Source organism: Vicugna pacos, chromosome 9 (assembly GCF_048564905.1).
Source record: "Vicugna pacos chromosome 9, VicPac4, whole genome shotgun sequence".
Taxonomy (NCBI): domain Eukaryota; kingdom Metazoa; phylum Chordata; class Mammalia; order Artiodactyla; family Camelidae; genus Vicugna; species Vicugna pacos.
Window position 1 is genome coordinate 775,971 of NC_132995.1, and position 19,925 is coordinate 795,895.

The 19,925-nt window shown below is 43.3% G+C and overlaps 1 protein-coding gene across 2 annotated transcripts; it reads right to left on the reverse strand.

Annotated features, from left to right (window-relative positions):
* Positions 1 to 1,296: 1,296 nt before the first annotated feature.
* On the reverse strand, positions 1,297 to 19,912 carry LOC140698017 (zinc finger and SCAN domain-containing protein 4-like). 2 transcript variants are annotated; one of them, XM_072966492.1, is made up of 5 exons: positions 19,692 to 19,912; positions 6,052 to 6,163; positions 2,567 to 3,069; positions 2,266 to 2,440; positions 1,297 to 2,178 (listed from the first exon to the last, which is right to left on the reverse strand). In XM_072966492.1, the coding sequence occupies exons 3-5, from the start codon at positions 2,960 to 2,962 to the stop codon at positions 1,424 to 1,426; spliced, it is 1,326 nt and encodes a 441-aa protein (XP_072822593.1). In that variant the 5' UTR covers positions 2,963 to 3,069; positions 6,052 to 6,163; positions 19,692 to 19,912; the 3' UTR covers positions 1,297 to 1,423. The 2 variants fall into 2 exon arrangements, with proteins under 2 accessions (XP_072822593.1, XP_072822594.1); XM_072966493.1 differs by lacking the exon at positions 6,052 to 6,163.
* Between the last annotated feature and the right edge of the window lie 13 nt (positions 19,913 to 19,925).

The window sequence follows — 19,925 nt, forward strand, 5'->3', positions numbered from 1 at the left end:
CTGGTCCCGCAAATAAGTTCTCCCTACACCTACACGCTCCATCTACTGGGAGGAATGAATTGTAAACGTGACTTTTCTGGTTATTTGTTAATAAAACTGCATTCTGCAACTTTCAGTCGCCAGACTTCGGTCCAATTTATCTATTATATTTCTAGTGATTTAAAGAAATGATTACATATTATTTAAATATAAAGGGTCCCTTTCTTCAGAGACGTCTTTTTTTTAAATTAAACATAATTTTTATTTGGTCTCGGAATATTTTGGTACATAAAGTGAAAGCTGGCTGCCTAATAATCTGCATTCAACAAAATAGTGCCCAGTGAAGGACTGGGAAATTATCAACCCTCCTCAACACTTGAATTATTCCTTAATCTCATTGTTATCACCAAACAAAAGAATATTTTGCATGAGTTTGAAATCACTATGCCATGATTTGTATTTAATGCCTTCCCCGAATTGGAAGAAATGAGGTGCTTTATGAAAATTTCACACTGAGCTATGAGTTGCAAAAAAGAATTAAACAAACAAGGTATTAGCTTGTGACAACCGTACAACACATCTCTAATAAAAGGATAAGGACTGACTTGCGTATTTCAGAGTATGTGTAAAGGTGAGATGAGGTCATGGATATGAAAGTCTTTTCTAAGTAACAAATAAATGCAATTTTCTTCATATTCAGGTAAGAAATATATGTGCGAAATAAGAAATTTTTTTAGTGGGGAGAATACAGCTACGTGGTGGAGCTCCGGCCTAGCATGCACAAGTTCCCGGGTTCAATCTCCAGTACTTCCATTAAGAAATAATAAATAAGTAAATAAATTTAAAAAAACTAATTACTTCCCACCCCCAAAACAAAAACAAAATAAGAAAAAATCTTTTAAAGGTACAATGTGACCTTAATTCACATTAAAAATATGTACGATATATACCATTTTTCCCAAGTGAAAACAGTTTTATTAACTCCTCTCTTCTCCTCTTAAGGCCTATTTCTGATTTCCATCTCTCCACCCCACCTTTTCAAGCACCTGTGGCTGCACTAGATCTACAGGGCATGGACAGAGGATGGGCAGCAGACAAGGGAAGACTGACTGGGCCACGGAGAGCCCGTGTGCATGTCCTGGGGCTGGAACTCATTGTCTTCCCACATGGGGCACATGCTTACATTTTAAAGAATAATCACCAACGTTACACATTCATTCATTTATTCAACAGCTATCTATTGGTTATTTGAAATGAGTGAGCCACTTTTCTAGGCTCCTGAGATACTTCAATAAACAAAACTGAGAAATTCCCTGCGCTCCTTAAATTTACATTTTATTGGGGTGAAGCAATAAATGCAAAATACAATCAGGAAGTTATAAAGTACATTCTAAATAGAGAAGAACTCTGGGAATAAACATCCTCGCATACAGATTTATAGACATTACATTAGGGCTGTGGCCAAGGAAGCTTGTGGCGTGGAGGGGACACTCCTGAGGGCAACCTTCTGGTGCGTCCTCAGGTGGCGGTGGTAGGTGGATGACTGGCGGTAGCTTCTCCGGCACAGGGGACACGCATAGGGCTTCTCCCCCGTGTGGATTCTCTCGTGAGCCCGCAGGTTGGTTTTGTGGCTGAAGGCCGCTTTGCACGTGCTGCACAGGAAAGGCTTCTCTCCGGTGTGGGTCTTCTGATGCACACGCAGGTCTGATGCCTGGAAGAAGCCTCTGTTGCACTCGGCACAAACAAATGTCCTCTCATTCCGGTGTCTCCTCTGATGAACTTTCAACCGAGAGAAATACCTAAAGACCTTGGGACAGTCCTCACACTTGTATGCTTTTTGGACTCCGTGGAATCCTTCTCGGTGTTCCTCGCAAGCAGAGTTTCCCTCAGTGCTCCGACGGGCAGGAACAGGCTCCAGGGTGACCTGGTCTGGCCCGGAGAGAAAGCCTGCTTCCTCCAGAAGGACATCTTGATGAGAGGCTCCTTCCAGGGGCCCTTCCTGGGACCTGGAGGTGCCTGGACCTGCTCTTCTGGAGCGGAGTGGATTCTCCAGAGAAACAGCCCCTTCTTCCAGCCGAGGACAGTTCTCTTGTTGGACAATGAGCAGGAGAGGTGTCTGATCACTTTGACTAGTAATACTGTCATTTGCTTGACAGGTTTTCGAAGAAACGTTGCCGCCATTTTCTTTATCTTCATTTCCTGGTTGGGGGTGTGGAGAGAAAGTGACTCCGTGCAGCTGTACCCGAGGCCAAGTCCACACAGAGCACCCCTGCTACCCGGACTTACCCTTCTCTCTCTGCCCTGTTTCCATGGAAGTGTCTTGAGGAGTCCAGAAAGGTGACCCCACGTTCACGCTGTTTGGGATTCCCATGGCCAGCTGGTTTGTTAGATGCACAATGACTTCTCTTAAGGGCATATTCTCAGAAAAGAGGGCTTCCTGTCCCTGCATGTGGACGTGGACCTGTAAACAAAGCTTGATTACTATCTGTAATAACTCTTCTTCCTCTGCTTCTAGGTAACCCCAACAGACTGCATATTCCTTGCACCCCTCCGCCCCCAATCCCAGCGGCCAGCACCCTCTACTTACTAAGCCAGGTGGCTTCATGCCATCATCAGTCACGTCTTCCATGAATTTCTGCAGGTTTCTGCCACTTGCATTCCATTTCTCTTGTAAAACAGACCTGTCACTGCAGTGGCCACTGATCAGAAACTGTCCCAGGACCAACTGAGAAATGATTTCATTTTTGCTGTGTTTTTCTGGCTGCAGCCATGAGTGAAATAATTTATAGAGTCTTTGCAGCTCCTGCCTTGCACATGAGTTATTGCTGTTTTGAAATAAGCTGAGCTGAGTGCCTGGGAACTCAGAGTTCTCCTCTCCCTCATGGATGGCAGATCCTTGACTGGGTTTAAGGTCTAAATTTCCTGACCCACGATCATTCCCAGATGGTTCACCTTGAAAGGAGATTCTGGGCTCTGAAGCCATTCTTAACAAGAAGTCTCAGAAAGACACAACTTCAGGGATTCAGTCTCTACTGACTTGTTTCTCAGGGGATCTGTTTCAAGAACTGGTGGAGGTTTAAAGACTGTAACCTTGAAATAAGAGAATTAATTACAGCATTGGTATTATTGAAAACAAAATCCAGGTTCAGTTGAGTTCATGTTTGATTTCTACTAGACATTTAGTGAATAAACAAATGAAGAAAAGTGCAACCTCATTAGTCATTCCAGAAATGCAAAATAAAACTATAATAACATGCTGCAAAATGCAGTATGTCTAAAATCAAATAGCGTTGGCATTGGCATGGACCGGAGCACCTGGAACACTCAATCACTGCTCCTGAGTACTCACTTTGGAAATGTTTTGACTGATATCTACTAAATTCATATTTACGCATTCCCTGTGAATCATCAAGTTTACTCCTTGGCATATACTCAACAGAAAAATATACTCACGTGCATCAAAGACATATACAAGAATGTTTATATCAACGTAATTCATTATATTCCCATTCTGTAAACAATCCAAGTGTCCAACATTCAATGCGGACAGATTATATTTAATTGATGTAGAGGCACATTTGACAGCAAAGAGTATGAACGAACTTCTTCATGCAACAACATGGGATAACCACAAAACACAACGTGAAATGGAATAATCCAGGCACCGAATGATACATTCCGTTTATTCCCACTTATGTTCTTTGGAAAGTGTACAAATTATCAACATTATTTAGGATGCTGGTTACAATTTTGGAGATAAGAGTAGATACTGGGATAGGTACATATGGAGAGCCCATCCCTGTTTGCCTGGGACTAAAGAGTGCCTGGGATACTGTACATTCAGTTTTGGCTGGACCTCTTGATCTTGGAGGTAGTTACACAGGATTGTTTCTCTATAAAAATCCACTAAGCCATATGCTTTCACTTTTTCATTTTTCTGTATGTAAATTACACTTCAATAAAAAATGTTCCATTTTAAAGAGTCAATGGGGTCTTAAATGGTAATTGGACATGATGTAACTGAATGAAGGCAATGATCTAAGACAAGGATGTTCCTTCAGTCACGGTAAGAAGGCAAAATATTATTTTAAAAGTCGACGATACAGTGAATGAAATAGGACAGGCTGAAATCCACACGCGTGATCCCATCCTGGGTTGGAAACCCCTGCATCAGACACAAACATCTGCAGAACCACCCCAGCTACAGCATGTCAGCCCAACAATACGTTCCCTTTACCTTCACCTCTACTGTCGTTCTTTTTACATAAACAATTACACTTCCTTATGAAAAGCAGTCGTCCTTGCTTCACTGCTTTTTATCAAAGTTATAATTTTATATTGACCTGTTTCTTCTATCTGTCCTTTTCCATTGGAATGTAGGATTCAGGGGTGAAACTGAGTTTGCATTACTCAATATCGATTTCTGACTGCAAATCACATTATCTGGGCAGCCACAGGCACACCCCTCGGGATGTCAAGTAGATGAAAGGTTTAATCCTCTTTGTGTATCATTGCTCTGTTTTTGTGTTCTTTTCTTTTTTTATATATAGGTAACATTTCAAAGATTTGTATTTTTTTTCAAGAGCAAATGCCATGCCACAGAACCAGAAAATGTGGGTGTTTGTTGGGATTGATTTGTGGGCACTCAAATACCTAATTAGTTCCTGTTAGTTGATTCATTCACTTCATGCTTTGTGCCAACCTCCCCGGTGATGCGATCAGACGGGCCACCTTGATCTCATCAATCAAGGAGGCAAAGATGATCCTACCAAAAACGGTTTAGGAGAAAACTGAACACATGGTTGCCTCACCCACTTACCACACTTATCCAGTCAACCTTTCTAAAATGCTAATCTGCTCAGGTCACGCTCCACTGTCCCATTGCATTCCCGCCAGGGCTCTCTCCAGCTCTCAAGGGGAAACACCAGGCCCCTTCCGGTCTCCACAGGCTTTGCCTGGGCCTGTTCTCACCCCCCCAATGCTGCCCCTCTAGAGCTGTTGCGGTTGGTTATCTACACCCAGGACAGTAGGTGTTCTCTCTCTCTCTCTTTTTTTCTTTCTGTAGAATTCACAACTCCTCTTTCATCTGGGCCTCCCCATGACTTTTCTTTCTGTACCCCAGGCACACACAGACCGCATGGTCACACGTACAGATGTGCAGTTTCACACAGACAAAACGGAGAAGCATGATTATGGCTAAGACCTTGGAATTTGAAATCACCGTATTAAAAATTTTCACAAGAAAAAGAAATGTAATTATCCATGCCAATGGATTTTTTTTTGGCGGGGGGCGGGGAGGGGAAGGGCGGAGGTTTACTTATTAATTTATTTAATAGAGGTACTGGGGACTGAACCCAGGCAGGACACTCTACAACTGAGCTATACCCACCCCCTCCCATGGATCTTAACTAGACTTATTGTGGTGATCATTTCACAATACATGGAAATACTGAATCATTGTGTCCTACATCTGAAATGAGTACAATGTTATATGTCAATTACATCTCATTAAAAAAACCAAACACAATCTCCCTACCAACCCACTGCCCACGTTCTTAATCTGGAGCCTGGCATTTACAAGCTCTGTGACCCCAGACACGTTACCCAGGAGACCTACATCTTTGTCATGGGGGCTGTGATTGCCAAGGACACCCAGCTCAGAACTGCCATGGAAGCTAAAAAGTTAATACATGTGAAGCACATGGAGCATTCGCTGGCACACGGTAAACACTCAGTAAAAGTTTGCTAACTCGCTGACACGCACTCTTTAAATTTCAACCTCAATTGGCCATGGACCTATACTTTCACAAGCTGCAATAAAAATGAATTACTAAAACATAAAATTAACAAGACCACAAAGCCATACAAATAGACTGTCCTGGGAGACATCTCCTTCAGTCAGGCCAGGTTTTGTACAGCCAGAGTGGCTGTCACGATAGACCATCCCCCACGCCCAAGAGACAGCATATCTGTGACCCTAGGAATTCTCTCCCCGTAGCTATGCCCACATACACATGCATGCACACTCACATACATGAAACTGGACATGGTCCTTTTGTTCAGGAAACTCACCTCCTTGAGAAGACTGAACTTCAAACCGGGTAGTCCTGGGCTGAAGGCTGAGCTGCTGTGTGACTGGCTTCCCACACTGGGTTCGTCTGATGTGCCTTCCCCAGACTCCTCCCTTTTTAAAAAAAGCCTGGGACAGTGATGCATTTAAAGACCTGATTGGATAAAACCCTGCCTGTTGATGGGATGGATCCCTGTTGGAATCTTCCTCCAGCTTCAGCTCCCCATAACCAAACACACTCATGTTTCTGCAGTGAAATGTAACAACACTTACAAGCAGGGATATGAAGTTTAGTCTCACATATGTTCTGGTCTAATTTTCTCCTAAGTGACTCTTAAACAGACTTGCTAACACTTTACAATTTTCCAAGATTTGTGGATTGTGAGTGAAGCAGAGAACAAAACTAGCGTTCTCTCCTCCTCTGCCAGTCTGGGGTTGGTGAGTCAGAGGGTGCCCTGGGACCCCAAAGAAGGGGTTCCTAGTCCAACAAATCACAGGGGCTGAAACTAAGATCATTTCGTGGGAAGGGAAAAAGCAGTGCTTATTTTATGTCAAGAAAGCATATGACGTTTGATGGACTTATGGGGACTGAGGAAGAGGAGGGGGTTAAAATGATGGGAGCCTCCTGGTTTGAAGGTCTGGCTGGGAGTGGAGGGTCCTGTACACACCAGAGGGAAAGCAGGAGGAAGAGGTTTCAGGAAAACTCAACACTTCTGTTTCTTGACTCATAGTGGAGTGAGTGACCACCCAGAAGACGAGAGAAGAGTTAGGGAAGCAGATGGAGTTGTTGTTCGGGTTTTTTTGAGAGAAGGGGCTTTTGCAGCCGTCCTGACACTAATCGCCATCTACTTTCAAGTTATATCCAGAATCAAACCACTTTTCACCCCTCCACTGCCCAGGCACCATCATCCCTCCCCTGGATTAATGAGGTCAGCTCTTACCTGGCCTCCCCTCCTCCCACACACACGTCTCTTTCTCAAAGCAGCTGTCACAGGGACCCTGTTATAACTGAGTCTGGACAGGTCTCTCTTCACTGGAAACCCCCCAGTGGCTGCGAGTCACTTAGAGCAAAGCTCAGACCGCCTATGGTAAAGAGCATCTCTGCTCCCCATGGACTCACAATTTCACAAAATTCAATAAATGTGAATTAGCAGAAATGTGAAACTGACAAGAAAACCAAGCCATACAAAGTGCAAGGTCTTTTTGCCATCGGACTCAATGTACGTAAAACGTCCACCACTTGCCCTTAGAATTTATACGTTTACTCTATTTTGTTCTTACCTCCCTTCAGATGGGAGAGGGTGTGGAGAATGGTGGTGTCCTCTGCCCACACCGCGAGCATCATGGACACACTGCGTCCTGACAGTGACCAGGAAGCCCTGCTGACCTGGCTCTGGGGTCCTAACCACCTCAGCTCCTCCTCCTGCCCCTTTGCTTGCGATGCCCCACCCTCGCTGGCCTGGGCTGGCCCAGAACCTAGCAGCTGCACCCCTACCCTGGGCCTTTCTCCCCCTTCCCTCCCTGGAAGAAGAACCTCAGCTCTCCATGAATTCATTCCAGCTCTTTTTCCAAACAACTCCTGATCACTTTCTAAAGCTCAGCACCTCCCCACCCCGGCCCCGATCAATCTGTCTCTACCCTCTCAGCTGCATTTTCCCCATTGTACTGATCTCCATCAGACAAAAATCTCTCTTCTCCTTGCTTGTCTTGTTTATTGTCTGTCAGCCTCCATAGACAGGAATTCTTTTCTGTTGTGCTCAGCACAGTATCCCCAGTGGTTTACACACAGCTCAGCACTCAGCAGGTCCTACTATGTGTCAATTTGAAATGAATATTCCAGGTGTGAGAGTATGGCCTAATCTAATGTGGCAGCTGCCGGGAAGGCAGAAGGATTTATGGAATGGAAACTTTAACCCAGCCTCGGGTGAGTTAGACAGAGAAAGAGTATCATATGGTATGATTTATATATGGAATCTAAAAAAAAAAATACAAATTTTATTTACAAACCAGAAATAGACTCATGGACATAGAAAACAAAGTATGGTTACCAGGGTAGAAAGACAGGGGAGGGATATATTAGGAGTTTGGGATTAACAAATACACACTACTATATATAAAAGAGATAAACAACAGGGACCTACTGTCTATATAGCACAATTTCTTGTAATGAGCTGTAATGGGAAAGAGTCTGAAAAAAAATATATGTATGCATATGTATAATTAAATTGCCTTGCTGTACACCTGAAACTAACATTGTAAAATGACTACACTTAAATAAAAAAAATAAGAATTAAAAAAAAAGATAGTTTCAGGGTCCAGGAGAGATGGTAATCTTGCAAAGGCTGCTGATTATATCCCCAGATTGCAGCAGAGAAATCAGAAGATAGAGAGAAACACAGATGATGGCAATTCACAGAGTCCGGTTCCAAAACATGAGGGGAATCAAGGTCCTTGCAGACCTCCCTGGATGAAGGTCCAAAGCTGTGGTAAGGAAGAGTTAAAGAAAAGCGGTTTCAGTTACCATCGACATGGCCTCGGGACAGCCACCACCTTCCTGTACCACCTTCAGACTGTGGTGCTGGAATAGACAGTGATATCTGGGCAACAGGGTTTGAGGCGAGGTCAGGCAGATCCACTGCCCCTGGGCTGTCAGGCCATCCCCTCTCACCCCACAGACCTTTGTGATGGATGACAGCTTAGGAGATGCCTCCACACTGGCCAAGTTAAGATGAAAATAGACAAGCCTGGTCTCCTAGTGGGGTGGAACTGGGCTCCCTTCCTGGTCCCCATCTCCTCATTTCACACTCTTGCATCTGCCAGGGCACCTGGCCTGACCCTGACCTTTCCTCCAGACACATACAGAGCAACTCATACAACCAGGGCATGGGAATTAGGTATGAAAGAAGGAGGGCAGTCTCAGAACAGCATGGTCAGCCTCACACACTATATGGAATAAAGAACTGGAAAAAAAGTACAAAGAAATTAAAATAAGAGGGTGAAATAATCCAGGAGATGAGGAAAGACAAAGGCCATAGGAGCAAGAAGATATGCTTAAAAAATCTGGGGAAATGCTTGTTACAGAAAATGTTTATAAAGAAAGGACTGGGATGGGGGAAGGGTCTAGCATTCACAAGGTCCTGGCTTCAATCCCCAGTACCTCCAGTAAAAATAAATAAGTAAACCTAATTACCTACCCCCCCAATGCCAAGAAAAGGGAAAGGACTAGATAGAATAAATAGGAGGATGGGGGTGTTTAAAGACTGAACTAGTCCGATGGTCAGACTGAAGGTGACATCTGAACAACAAAAGGTCGGAGAATGAAACAGAAAGCATGAAAGCACAAAGGTTGTGACCTGCCTGTGGGAAGGAATTTTCTCTGCTTTATGCCTCTGAAACAGAGGTGAATACCCATTGCTATTAAATGCTAGTTGTAGAAAAACATAAAGAAAATGGGGAGGGGGAGGGTAACAGCTCAGTGGTAGAGCACATGCTTAGCATGCATGAGGTCCTGGGTTCCATCCCCTGTACCTCTGTTAAAAAATAAATAAATAAAAACCTAATTACTGTCCCCCAAACCAACTAACTAAATGAATAAGTAATAAATTTTAAAAAGAAAATGGAAGTAGAGGCACCAAGATCTGGATCCAAGTAGTGTCTGAAAGAGGGGAAAAATATGTGATGACCTGGCAGCAGACATGGAGGGGGTGTGGGTGTTCAGTAGCCTAAGTCAGGTGTGGACCTGAGATCCTTAAGCTGCTGGACTCTGAAGCATGTGGGAGAGGTGGCAGGAGTTCAGGGATGAGGCAGGACGACGCGTGTGGGTGAGTCCGGGGACAAGAATACAGAGGCACAGGTGACTTTTGTCTGGGGCACCAAGATGTTGCCTGAGGGCATCTGTGTAGAGGCTGGTGGGCATGGCAGAGAAATGAATGCAGGAAGGCAAGAGTCCTAACCAGGGAATGGTGAGGGGGTGGGATGGGGTCTGAGACAGCACAGAGGGAAAGGGAGAATGATACTCGGGTGGAAGAGCCCCCACTCCCACCCCATGCGAATTGGAAGGCTCTCTCCTGCCTCCCAGTGGCCCTCAATCTAGCCATTTAGTACAGCTCAGAGATTACCTACTCAGGTACTTGGATTTTTTATTTATTTTTATTATTTCTTAATGGATGTACTGGGGATTGAACCCAGGACCTCGTGCATGCTAAGAAAGTGCTTTACCACTGAGCTATACCCTCCCCAACTTTTTTTTGCTGGGGGAGGTAAATAGATCTATTTATTTAGTTGTTATTAGGTATTTTTTTTTGGAGTTTTTAATCAAGAGAATTTGATAAGAGATGAGATAAGAAATTGAGGCAAGGCTTTACTGGGACTTGTGCTGTGGCACATGGGAGTGAGAACAAGCAACAGATGCCCTTGCTCCCTCCCTGGTAGGGGGTGGGGGGTAGGGGCAGATCAGTGGGTCCGGTCGGAGGGGTGGCTTAGGTGGTCTGCTCACCCCCTCGGGGGTGCTGCTTGCAGGGATCATGCTGCAAGTACCCTGCTCTTGCTCCTGGTACCTCAAAAGTGGCAGTTGGGTTTTGGCCTTTTTTGTACTTTATTCTTTATAATTTGCCCCAGCTGCACATGCAGGCAGTTATTTTTAGTCTGTTATGGTTTCTTTGTATTTTGTTGCTGGGGCAGCCACTTGCCCAGGTGCAAGCACTGCAGCACTGGGTCCTGGGTCCCAGCCTTTCTCAAGATGAGGAGCACATCTTCGATTCTATCACCTGGGGTGGCCCATCTGAACTGGGCACCCAGGACTATATCCCAGGCTTCCTTCTGTTTTCCTGTTAGATGTTGGCATCCAATCTCAGTAGGAAGGCTTTTGGTCTTTCTAAGGCAGTTGTTGATACAGATGATGCACACATCCATATTCACTGTAATGCTTTGAAATTGATGGTTTTTTCCCCCTTGTGTCATTAATCTATTCTTTCATATTGATGGGGAGTCTTCCATTTATAAATATAACACAATTTCTTACCATTCATTGTGGCTGGATGTTTGTTTTTGTTATCCAGTTTTTGGCGTTGAAGAATAAACTTGCTGGGAACCTGCACATACATTCAAGTATTTCTGTGGACACAGGTTTCCTTTTCTCTTTTAAAAAAATTTTTTTTTCCATTTCTCTTGTGGTTATACTTAGGAATCAGATTATGTCACATGGTGAGTGGATGACTAACTTCATTTACTGCCGGTGTCTTCTACATTTATTTTTATTATTTTGCACTCCGACCAGCCATGTATGAGTTCCAGGTTTCTTCACATCTTCAACAGCTAGGAATTGGTTGGTCTTTGAATGTTACCCATCAAAATGAGTGTGCAGTGGGATCTCACTGTGGTTCTTGTTTGTATTTCCTTAAATATTAATAGTGGTGAACTTACTGTGCTTATTTACGATTCATACACCATCGTTAGTGAAATATGTGTTCAAATGATTCGCCTATTTTTTAGTAGTGTTGTTTATCTTGTTACATATTCTGGATATCTGCCGTGTATCAGGTATAGGTTTTGTATAAATATTTTCTCTTAGGCTGTAGACAGATTTTTTTTTTCTTAACAGTATTTTTTTTTTTTAATGAAGTATAGTCAGTTTACAGTGTGTTCATTTCTGGTGTACAGCATAGTGATTCAGTTATACATATACATATATACTCCTTGTCATATTCTTTTTCATAAGATACTGAATATAGTTCCCTGTGCTATACAGGACCATACTGTTTATCTACTTCGTACATAGTCAGTAGTATCAGCAAATCCTGAACTCCCAATTTACCCCTACACACTCCCTTCCCCCCCAGTAACCATACGTTTCTTTTCTATGTCTGTGAGTCTTAATATCTTTTGAACTGTAAGAAATTTTAATTTTATTAAAGTCTAGTTTATCATATTTTTCTTTTATGGTTTGTTTTTTTTCCTATGTAAGAAATCTTGGCCTAAAGCATGTTATATTTGTTATATTTATGACATGCTATAAATGTCCTATGTTATATTCCTATGTTATATTTAAGACATATTTAATAAAATATATGTATTTTTAATCTTATATTAAGATCTATGATCCATTTTGAGTTCACTCGGGAATATTTTAAAAATTTATTTTTGGTTGGGAGGTAATTAAGTTTAAAAAAATTTTTTTTTCAAGGGGAGGTAATTAGGTTTATTTATTTACTTAGTTATTTGATGGAAGTACTGGGGATTGAACCCAGGACCTCGTGCGTACTAAACATGTGCTCTACCACTTGAGCTGTACCCTACCCCCAGGTTTTTACTTATTTATTTACTTTAATGGAGGCACTGGGGATCGCACCCAGGACCTCATGCCTGCTAAGTACACGCTGTACCACTGAGCTATAGTTTCCGGCCTCACTTGTGAATATTTTGAGGGATGGATTAAGGTTCCTTTTTATCTTTATGCATGAGAATATAATAGTTTTTCAGAATAACTTGTTGAAAATGTTATTCTTTCACTTTTGAATTACTTTGGCAACTTTATTGAAAATAAATTAATGATACGCATGTAGCTGTACTGTAACAGGGAAGAACAAATCTGACTCCAAATAATTAGGCTTATTTATTTATTTAGGGGAGGTACTAGGGATTGAACCCATGACCTCATGCATGCTAAATGTGTGCTTTACCACTGAAATATATCCTCCCCTACTGCTAGTAAGAATTTTGGTCAGGATGTTGTAACGACCATCCTGCATGGATGGAGCTGGTATTTCAAAGGGAAAGGCAAGAGAACAGCTGAAGTTTAGGTCTGCACAGGTGGCCAGCCAAATAGATCAACAGAGTGTGGGTGTGCGACAATCAAACTTTAAGATCAGCTGAACTGGGCTGCAACGTGGCCAGGCAGCTGAAAGGGAGCCTTACAGCATATACAACTGTACAGAATTTTGCCACTGAGAGGGGAACAAAAGTATGGTGCCAAGGACTGGTCAGCTGTGGAAGTGATGTTTAAGAGGCCATTTAAGTAAGGGTGTCAGTGTGGCAAAATAGAGCCAAGCAGCTACGGCATGGCCACGAGGGGTCTGAACACGGTCTGTGGTGTCCCAGGCCCAGGCTATTACTTATCCAAAGCAGGCACAGGTAAGCTACGAAAACCGGAAGGACTAGCAATAGCACTGGTTCTGAGTGCTCTCACCCGAGTCACCAAGGCCCACTGACCCTGGGGGCCTGGTGTGGACCCGTGATGTCCCCACTTCAGGTATGCGTGGTGGTTGGGGGAGCCTGCACTTCTTACTGTAAGATCCTGAGAGGAGCCCAGTTTTAATCTTCCTTGGCGTCTCTGCTTATTCATACTGTTGTGGGTGTGGGTCCTGAAGCCATGATCTCTACTTCCTAAGTGAGATTATCATGGGCACTAGAAATCAAATACCCATTATAGCTAGGAATATTTGGCAAATCTTAAGGCTCAGGCTGGGCAAATCAACATTACCAAGGTGCAACGTAACTCAGGCAGATAGCCAGGGGGTATTCAAGAGTGCGAGGGCCATTACTAACAATTCAAGACTCGGCCTGGCTTCCACCCCATCAGGATGGGGATGAGACCAAAAAAGGTAAGTAAAAGGAGGAACAAGGAGGCATGCTTAGTTCAAAATGATCTTTGTAAACCTGATACGTTACCGCACCGGGCAAGAAAAGGTTAACTGCCTCCAGTGCAATCTGGTATGGAGTAGAGGGCCCTAGGCTGGGAATCTTGTAAAATGAGGTCCAGTGGGAGGAGGGAGACTGTTTATAAGATCAGGTGTTATTTTACATGCCTAGAAGGCTTGTTTAAGTCAGCTGTTGTGGCATTCTGTAAGACCAGCACCCGGGACTGATGGGGAAGCTGAAATGTCTATTGAATGCTCTGTTACAGAGTGAGAGCTTTGTTCACTATGGTAATGGCTAGAACTCCGAAAGGAAGGAAGACTTTTTGGGAGGCCCTGTACAGTAGCTTCAACAGTGGCATATCAAGCGCAGTGGACAAATAAGAAGGCTGGCGGTAGCCACCACTGTCAAGTCACAAGTGGCACTGGCAGAGAGGCCAGCGGCCTGATGATGTTGATTTCCAGTGACGGTAGCAGCGAGACCCCCCCAGGGACGGCATCCCTCTGACGTATTGCTGACGACAGGTGTTCACACAGAGGGCCTTGACTTGACACCACGCTGAGAGCAGCAGAGGAGTGGAAAAGCCCTTTGTGTTCCGCCCAAGCTTCAAGGACGGAGTTTCCTCTATGACTGTTTCCTGAGTGCAGTGGACTAAAGACATCTGACAAAGTTTTTCTAGTTTTTTTAATTTGTTCTGATCTATCACCCTAGGAACCAAACTCAGTCTCAGCTGTTGGTGTGGGCAAAGATGTACACGACCTTAATTTACATCTTTGGAGTAAAGTTCTTCACCAGAAGGGAGCAGTCTTGACTGAGACATTGTTGTTTCTGTTGGCCGCACTGAAGAACTAGAATTGGCAATGACACAGGAGCCCCTGAAGAACTGTAGCCGGGGTTGTTTGTTGGCCAGGGCATCCTCTAGTAAGATGACTGCCTGGAGTTAGGCCCGTATCCTGACCCTCAGGCCTGAGCTTTTCCAGGGAAGTCACGTTTAGAGAAAGAAAAGCTGCAGCCCTCCAGAGAGCTGCGTCACACGTCCTGTTGGCACTACTGTCAATGATATATGGCATCTCCCGCTGTTGTTTGCTTAGTTGACCCCGAGTGTACACCCAGGCAGCCAAGTGACCAGGAGAGGTGTACCATCCTTCAGCACTGTGGCATCTGGCATGAGACCGAGGACGGCGGTGGCCACCTCCTCCTGCAGGCGGGATACACCCAGAGATCCAGGTTGGGCAGAGATCCAGGTTGGGCTCCGTCACGTATCAAGGCCTTGACAGTCATGCTGAGTTTATGGGGTGTTGCTCTCATGACCTAGGAAATACTGGGTTACTGGGCACAGAGCATCACAAGTTCAGGTCCTGTGAGAGCTTTCCTTTTCAAGAGGACTTGGTGAGCTGCCAGCTGTTGTTACTTCAATGACACGTAATGTGAAGTTGAGACAGGCAGCACTCTGCATCAGAAACCCCTGGGAAACTCACTGCCATCACGGGCCCAGACTCTACAAAGCATAGGAGTTGGGTGCCAGAGCTTCCACCCACGTCCCCAGGAGGCACCAGAAGTGCATGTTGTATGGCCGGCCATCTGAACTGACTCTAGGGGCCTTCTGTTGTAAAGGCCCCAAAGTGGGCTGATTATTGGGTGAGCGCATAAATAAGCCTCGGTAGTAAATGAAGAATACGTTGCCTCTGGAAGCCAAGTAGGCTTGGCTTGCTTGAGATTGATGGAAGCTGACAAAATCAGTTGCCTTTTAACTACGTCAGCAATACAGCGGCCCTTAGGCACACTGGATGAAGCTAAGAATTCTGCTGGTGTGGCACAACGCTGAAGCCTGTGCTGGGCAACAGCCCACCTGCCCTGTCTATGCACGACCGTGACTGTATGTCCTGCATGAGTGTCTAGCAGGTCCCCTCAAGGGGTGTCATCAATGTTGCACCCTACTTGGGTGCCTGGGAACAGCTGGATCCAATTAAATTCTTGCCAGCTGAGGTTGTATGTGATGGCTGAACTTCCGAGGTACCCTGTGGACAACTGAGTAAAGATGTACAGTACTGAGTTCCTGTGTAGGTGGAGGGGCTGTTGAAACAGGCACTGAATAGAACACACATAATAGCAAAGTACCGGCCTGTGAAGACTGAACAGCCTCATTCATTTGAATCATGTGAGGTATTGGGGTTTCAGAGATGGGACCAACGAAGCAGTAATCGACCATGAGATGCCATTCCTCCTAGGAACCTAACACCTACGGTTCTGTCTCACACCTAAACAAAACTGGTCATTTCTCACTTCAAGGTACTGAATCTGATTTGTAGGTTAAATATACTTTTCGATATGTCTTCCAACGTGATTTCTGGCCTTTCTATTTTCTCATTTAATTGATTAAATTGTATTATTTTACCTACTTCTTTGTTCATGTAAATAAGTATGAGGCTAAATGTAACACAAATGCTTTCCTTCCCAACCATATTAGTCTGAAAGTAAACAATGAGTTGACATTCCAGTGACCTTTGGATTCACCAACACACAGTAGCATCTCTCCTCACTCCCTCGATCCGACTTCCTGGCTGTTTCATTCCCATAGCGCTCTTTCGGCCCCTGTTAGATGCCTGAGTACAGCTGCATGATTGTAGCTCATGAGACATGCCCTTCAAGACCCAGCTCCTGGATCTGTGGCAGGTAATAGGCAGCTATTTTCTTCCCCAAACATAGTGCTAATTGGATTTATTATGGTATGTACCAAGTGTGACAACCGAAATGTGATAAGAGATTTCAATAAACCCTAGTTTAAAAACATTAAATAACTTTAGAAATTAGAGGCTAAAATCTGCTCCTGTTAAATATGGGTGATAATATTAAGACTGCCTAGAGCTAATAACACTTTAAATTATAACTATGCTCCTTCAGAATGTTTTAAAGTTTATTGAAATTCCCCAATCACTTTACAGAATCCCAATTATTATGAATTATGTTAGATTGCTTATGGCTTTTGTCAGCAAGAACAAAGACACAAACTTCCAGAGGATTCATACTGAAAACAGTGTAGCTTTGACTTCAAAATAAAATGGCAAACTGCATCTCAACTTTTAATTTAATGTGTATTCTTTCTGACCCTTTGTGAGAAAAATATCGTTTGGTTTTTTTTTCCTTCAAGAATTGCCTGCACTTCAAATATTTTGCCTGCTCTGTTTTTGTTTCTTAAATTGAAATATTTAATTGAATAATTTACTGAGTAAGTGCCATTAGACAGATTATCTTGTTTCCAATAAAAATTTTGGTTTCAGGGGCGTAAGCATGTAAGAAAACATCAAAATGTACATTCCAAATATGTGCAGTTTATAAGTTAAGTCAATTATACCTTCATTAAATATTCAAAACATCACTTTCTAATAATTTTACTATTTTTTATTATCATCTGTGTCCTACAGGTTATTGTAGCTACTGGAGAAGTACGGTGTAATGATGTATCTCTGGCAAATCTTCCCAGCTTCAAGTTCAGTGATATCATGTGGGCAGTTTGAAATTGGCCACGGTGAGAGTACTTGTATCAGGAAAATTCGAGAACACTACAAACCAGGACTTCAATGTATTACTGGAAGTCTACACTTAATGCAGATTAAATTTATGAGTATATGACATCTGTGCTAATTACACTGTATATAACACAAAAAAAATGAGGAACAAAAATGAGCTGATTACTTCTTAATGAAATGGGAAATACCCACCACATAAAAAATTAGGCAAAAGATATGAAGACATTTTACCAAGAAAATATACAGATGGCAAACGCATGAAAAAAAGTGCTCAATATCATGAATTCTTACGGAAATGCAACTAAAACTATTTCCTTACTAAAAGGGTAAATTCAAAAGACTGATCATACCAAGTGTTAGCAGGTACGTGGAAGCATTTTACATACTCCTGGCAAGGTCTGTAAACACAAACGTTGATTTTTAGGTCACAGTTTGGCAGTTCTGTAGGTTAAACACTCACCTATTCTATGACTCAGGCATTATACTCCGAGTTACTAACACAAGTGAAATTACATATGTACACATAGAAATATACACAAATGTTCTAGCACCTTTATAGTAGCCCAAACTGGAAGTAACCCAAATTCTTATAACCAGAAAAATGGATAAATGAATGGTATAAGTATAGAGAAGATACTACTCAGCAATAAAAAGAATCCACTACTTATATAAGGATCATTGAAGAATCTCAAAATAATTATGAACTATAAATGAAACCAGAAAAAAAAAACCGGAAATAAATATTTTATGGAAAAAGTCATATAAAATTCTAGAAAATACAAAATAATTCCCTATAAATGAAGGTAAATAATTGACGGCCTGGAAGCCTGGAGAGAGGAAGGGCTTGAGGTAAACTGCGAGGGTGAGACATGTCCATGATGGTGATTATGAGGTTTTGTGGGTTTACATGGGTGTAAAATTTAAATTGTACACTTCTAATATACTTCACATCAACTCTACTGGATTAATAATCTACAAAATAGTCTGAAAGAAAAATTTAGATCTCCCACTCTTTTCAGAAAATCAGGTCTGGCAATCTTTTACTGCCTCTTTTCTTTCTTTAAAAAATTGAACTATAGTTGATTTACAATGCTGCATTAGTTTCTAGTGTACAGCAGAGTAATTCAAATATTTGTGTGTGTGTGTGTGTGTGTGTGTGTATTCTTTTTTTTCTTGCTTCTCTTTTCTAATGACCTTGGAGAAGCACCTTTGCCTTAGTGGTAGCAAATACTGATGAGGAATGGATCCCTTCCCCCTAAGTTAGCAGGAATGCTGGCTGGTGACAAAGCCACAATGTGAACAAAGGCATCTCCTTTCTCTCTATGCTAGTTTCTCTGCCTGCTTAGCAATGGCCTTTCCTGAACATTCCAGAGAGACCACAGAAATCCACAAAAGTAATAGCATATTTTCTCTGACAATGACCTCAGCCACAAAAGACACACATGCCTGGAGGTCCTGAGGATTTCTGTGCATCTGTGCACACTGATAATGCACAGTCACACTCACTGGAGAATCTGTGGATGCAGTGTGAGCAGGGGCTCCCCACCTACTTCCCCGCCATCTCCTCTGCTCCAGTGGTACTTTACCAGCATGCTTCCCCTTGGCCCTTCAGTCTTTCAGTGGCACTATCTAGTGAATTCTGGGGACTGGGGATCAGGGCATGTGGTTCTTTTGCAGGGCAACTGCTGAGCATTATGTGATACTCACCGTGACCAAGAAAAACAATCCATTTTGTTCCCAGAAGCACGGGAGGGTGTCACAACTTCCTGGCTCCTCAGGGTGTTCACTGAGCTCACAAAGAATCCTGACACCAAGTCCACACATGAGGAACACAAAACTCGGCAGTCCTTCCTAGGAGACCCTGGGCAACAATGTACTTGGGGCTAAAGCCAGAAAGAGACCTACATTCTTCAATCACCCTGACGTGTCTGAGGCACACCACACAGGACCCCGTGAAAGCTGTGCAGTCCCTAATGCTGGTAGAGCCCAGCTGTTTTCAGATCACCACCCAGGAACAGAACCCGAAGGTCAGAGGTGGCTTAAACATTAGTGCCTTTATTATTGCAAAATGCAAACAAACATGAGGCATGCAGTTGGTGACCTGGAGGCTGGGAAAATTCAAGATAAGTGTCCCCAGAAACTGACATATCCTTGAAAATGCAGTCCTTCCTGGCAAATCACCAACAGAATTCAGATCAGGTCCACTGGACCTAAAATGAGCCAGTCCATGCCCTAACCTGGAAATGAGACAGGAATGAGGACCCCATACGGCCTAAGACCACTCTTATTTCCCCCTGCAAATGGGGATGGGACAGAAGTCAGCACCCTGAGAATGTTGGGACGTAACTTTTGCACCCTGTGTGGACCTGCCAGGTGATAGAGGTGAAATGAATTCTGCCAAAGAACTGGCAGTGACATAAATCTGGCAAGGGTCCTGGGCAGGTAAGAAGGTGTAACACAACTCCTGAAAGATTCTCACATACCTGGACCTTAAGGTGAATCTTCCCACGGCGGATTTTCAGAAGTATGGGCTTTACTTCAGGTAGATGGCTCTCACTCACAACTTCTCTTCACCAGTGCAAATACACTAGCAGGAAACTGTAGATGCCAGCATATCTAGGTTTTCCACCAGTGTGAAGTCTCTGGTATTGAATGAGGTCAGATTAGCAGCTGAAGGATTTTTCCCACATTAACTGCACTCAGGACTTTTTTCCAGT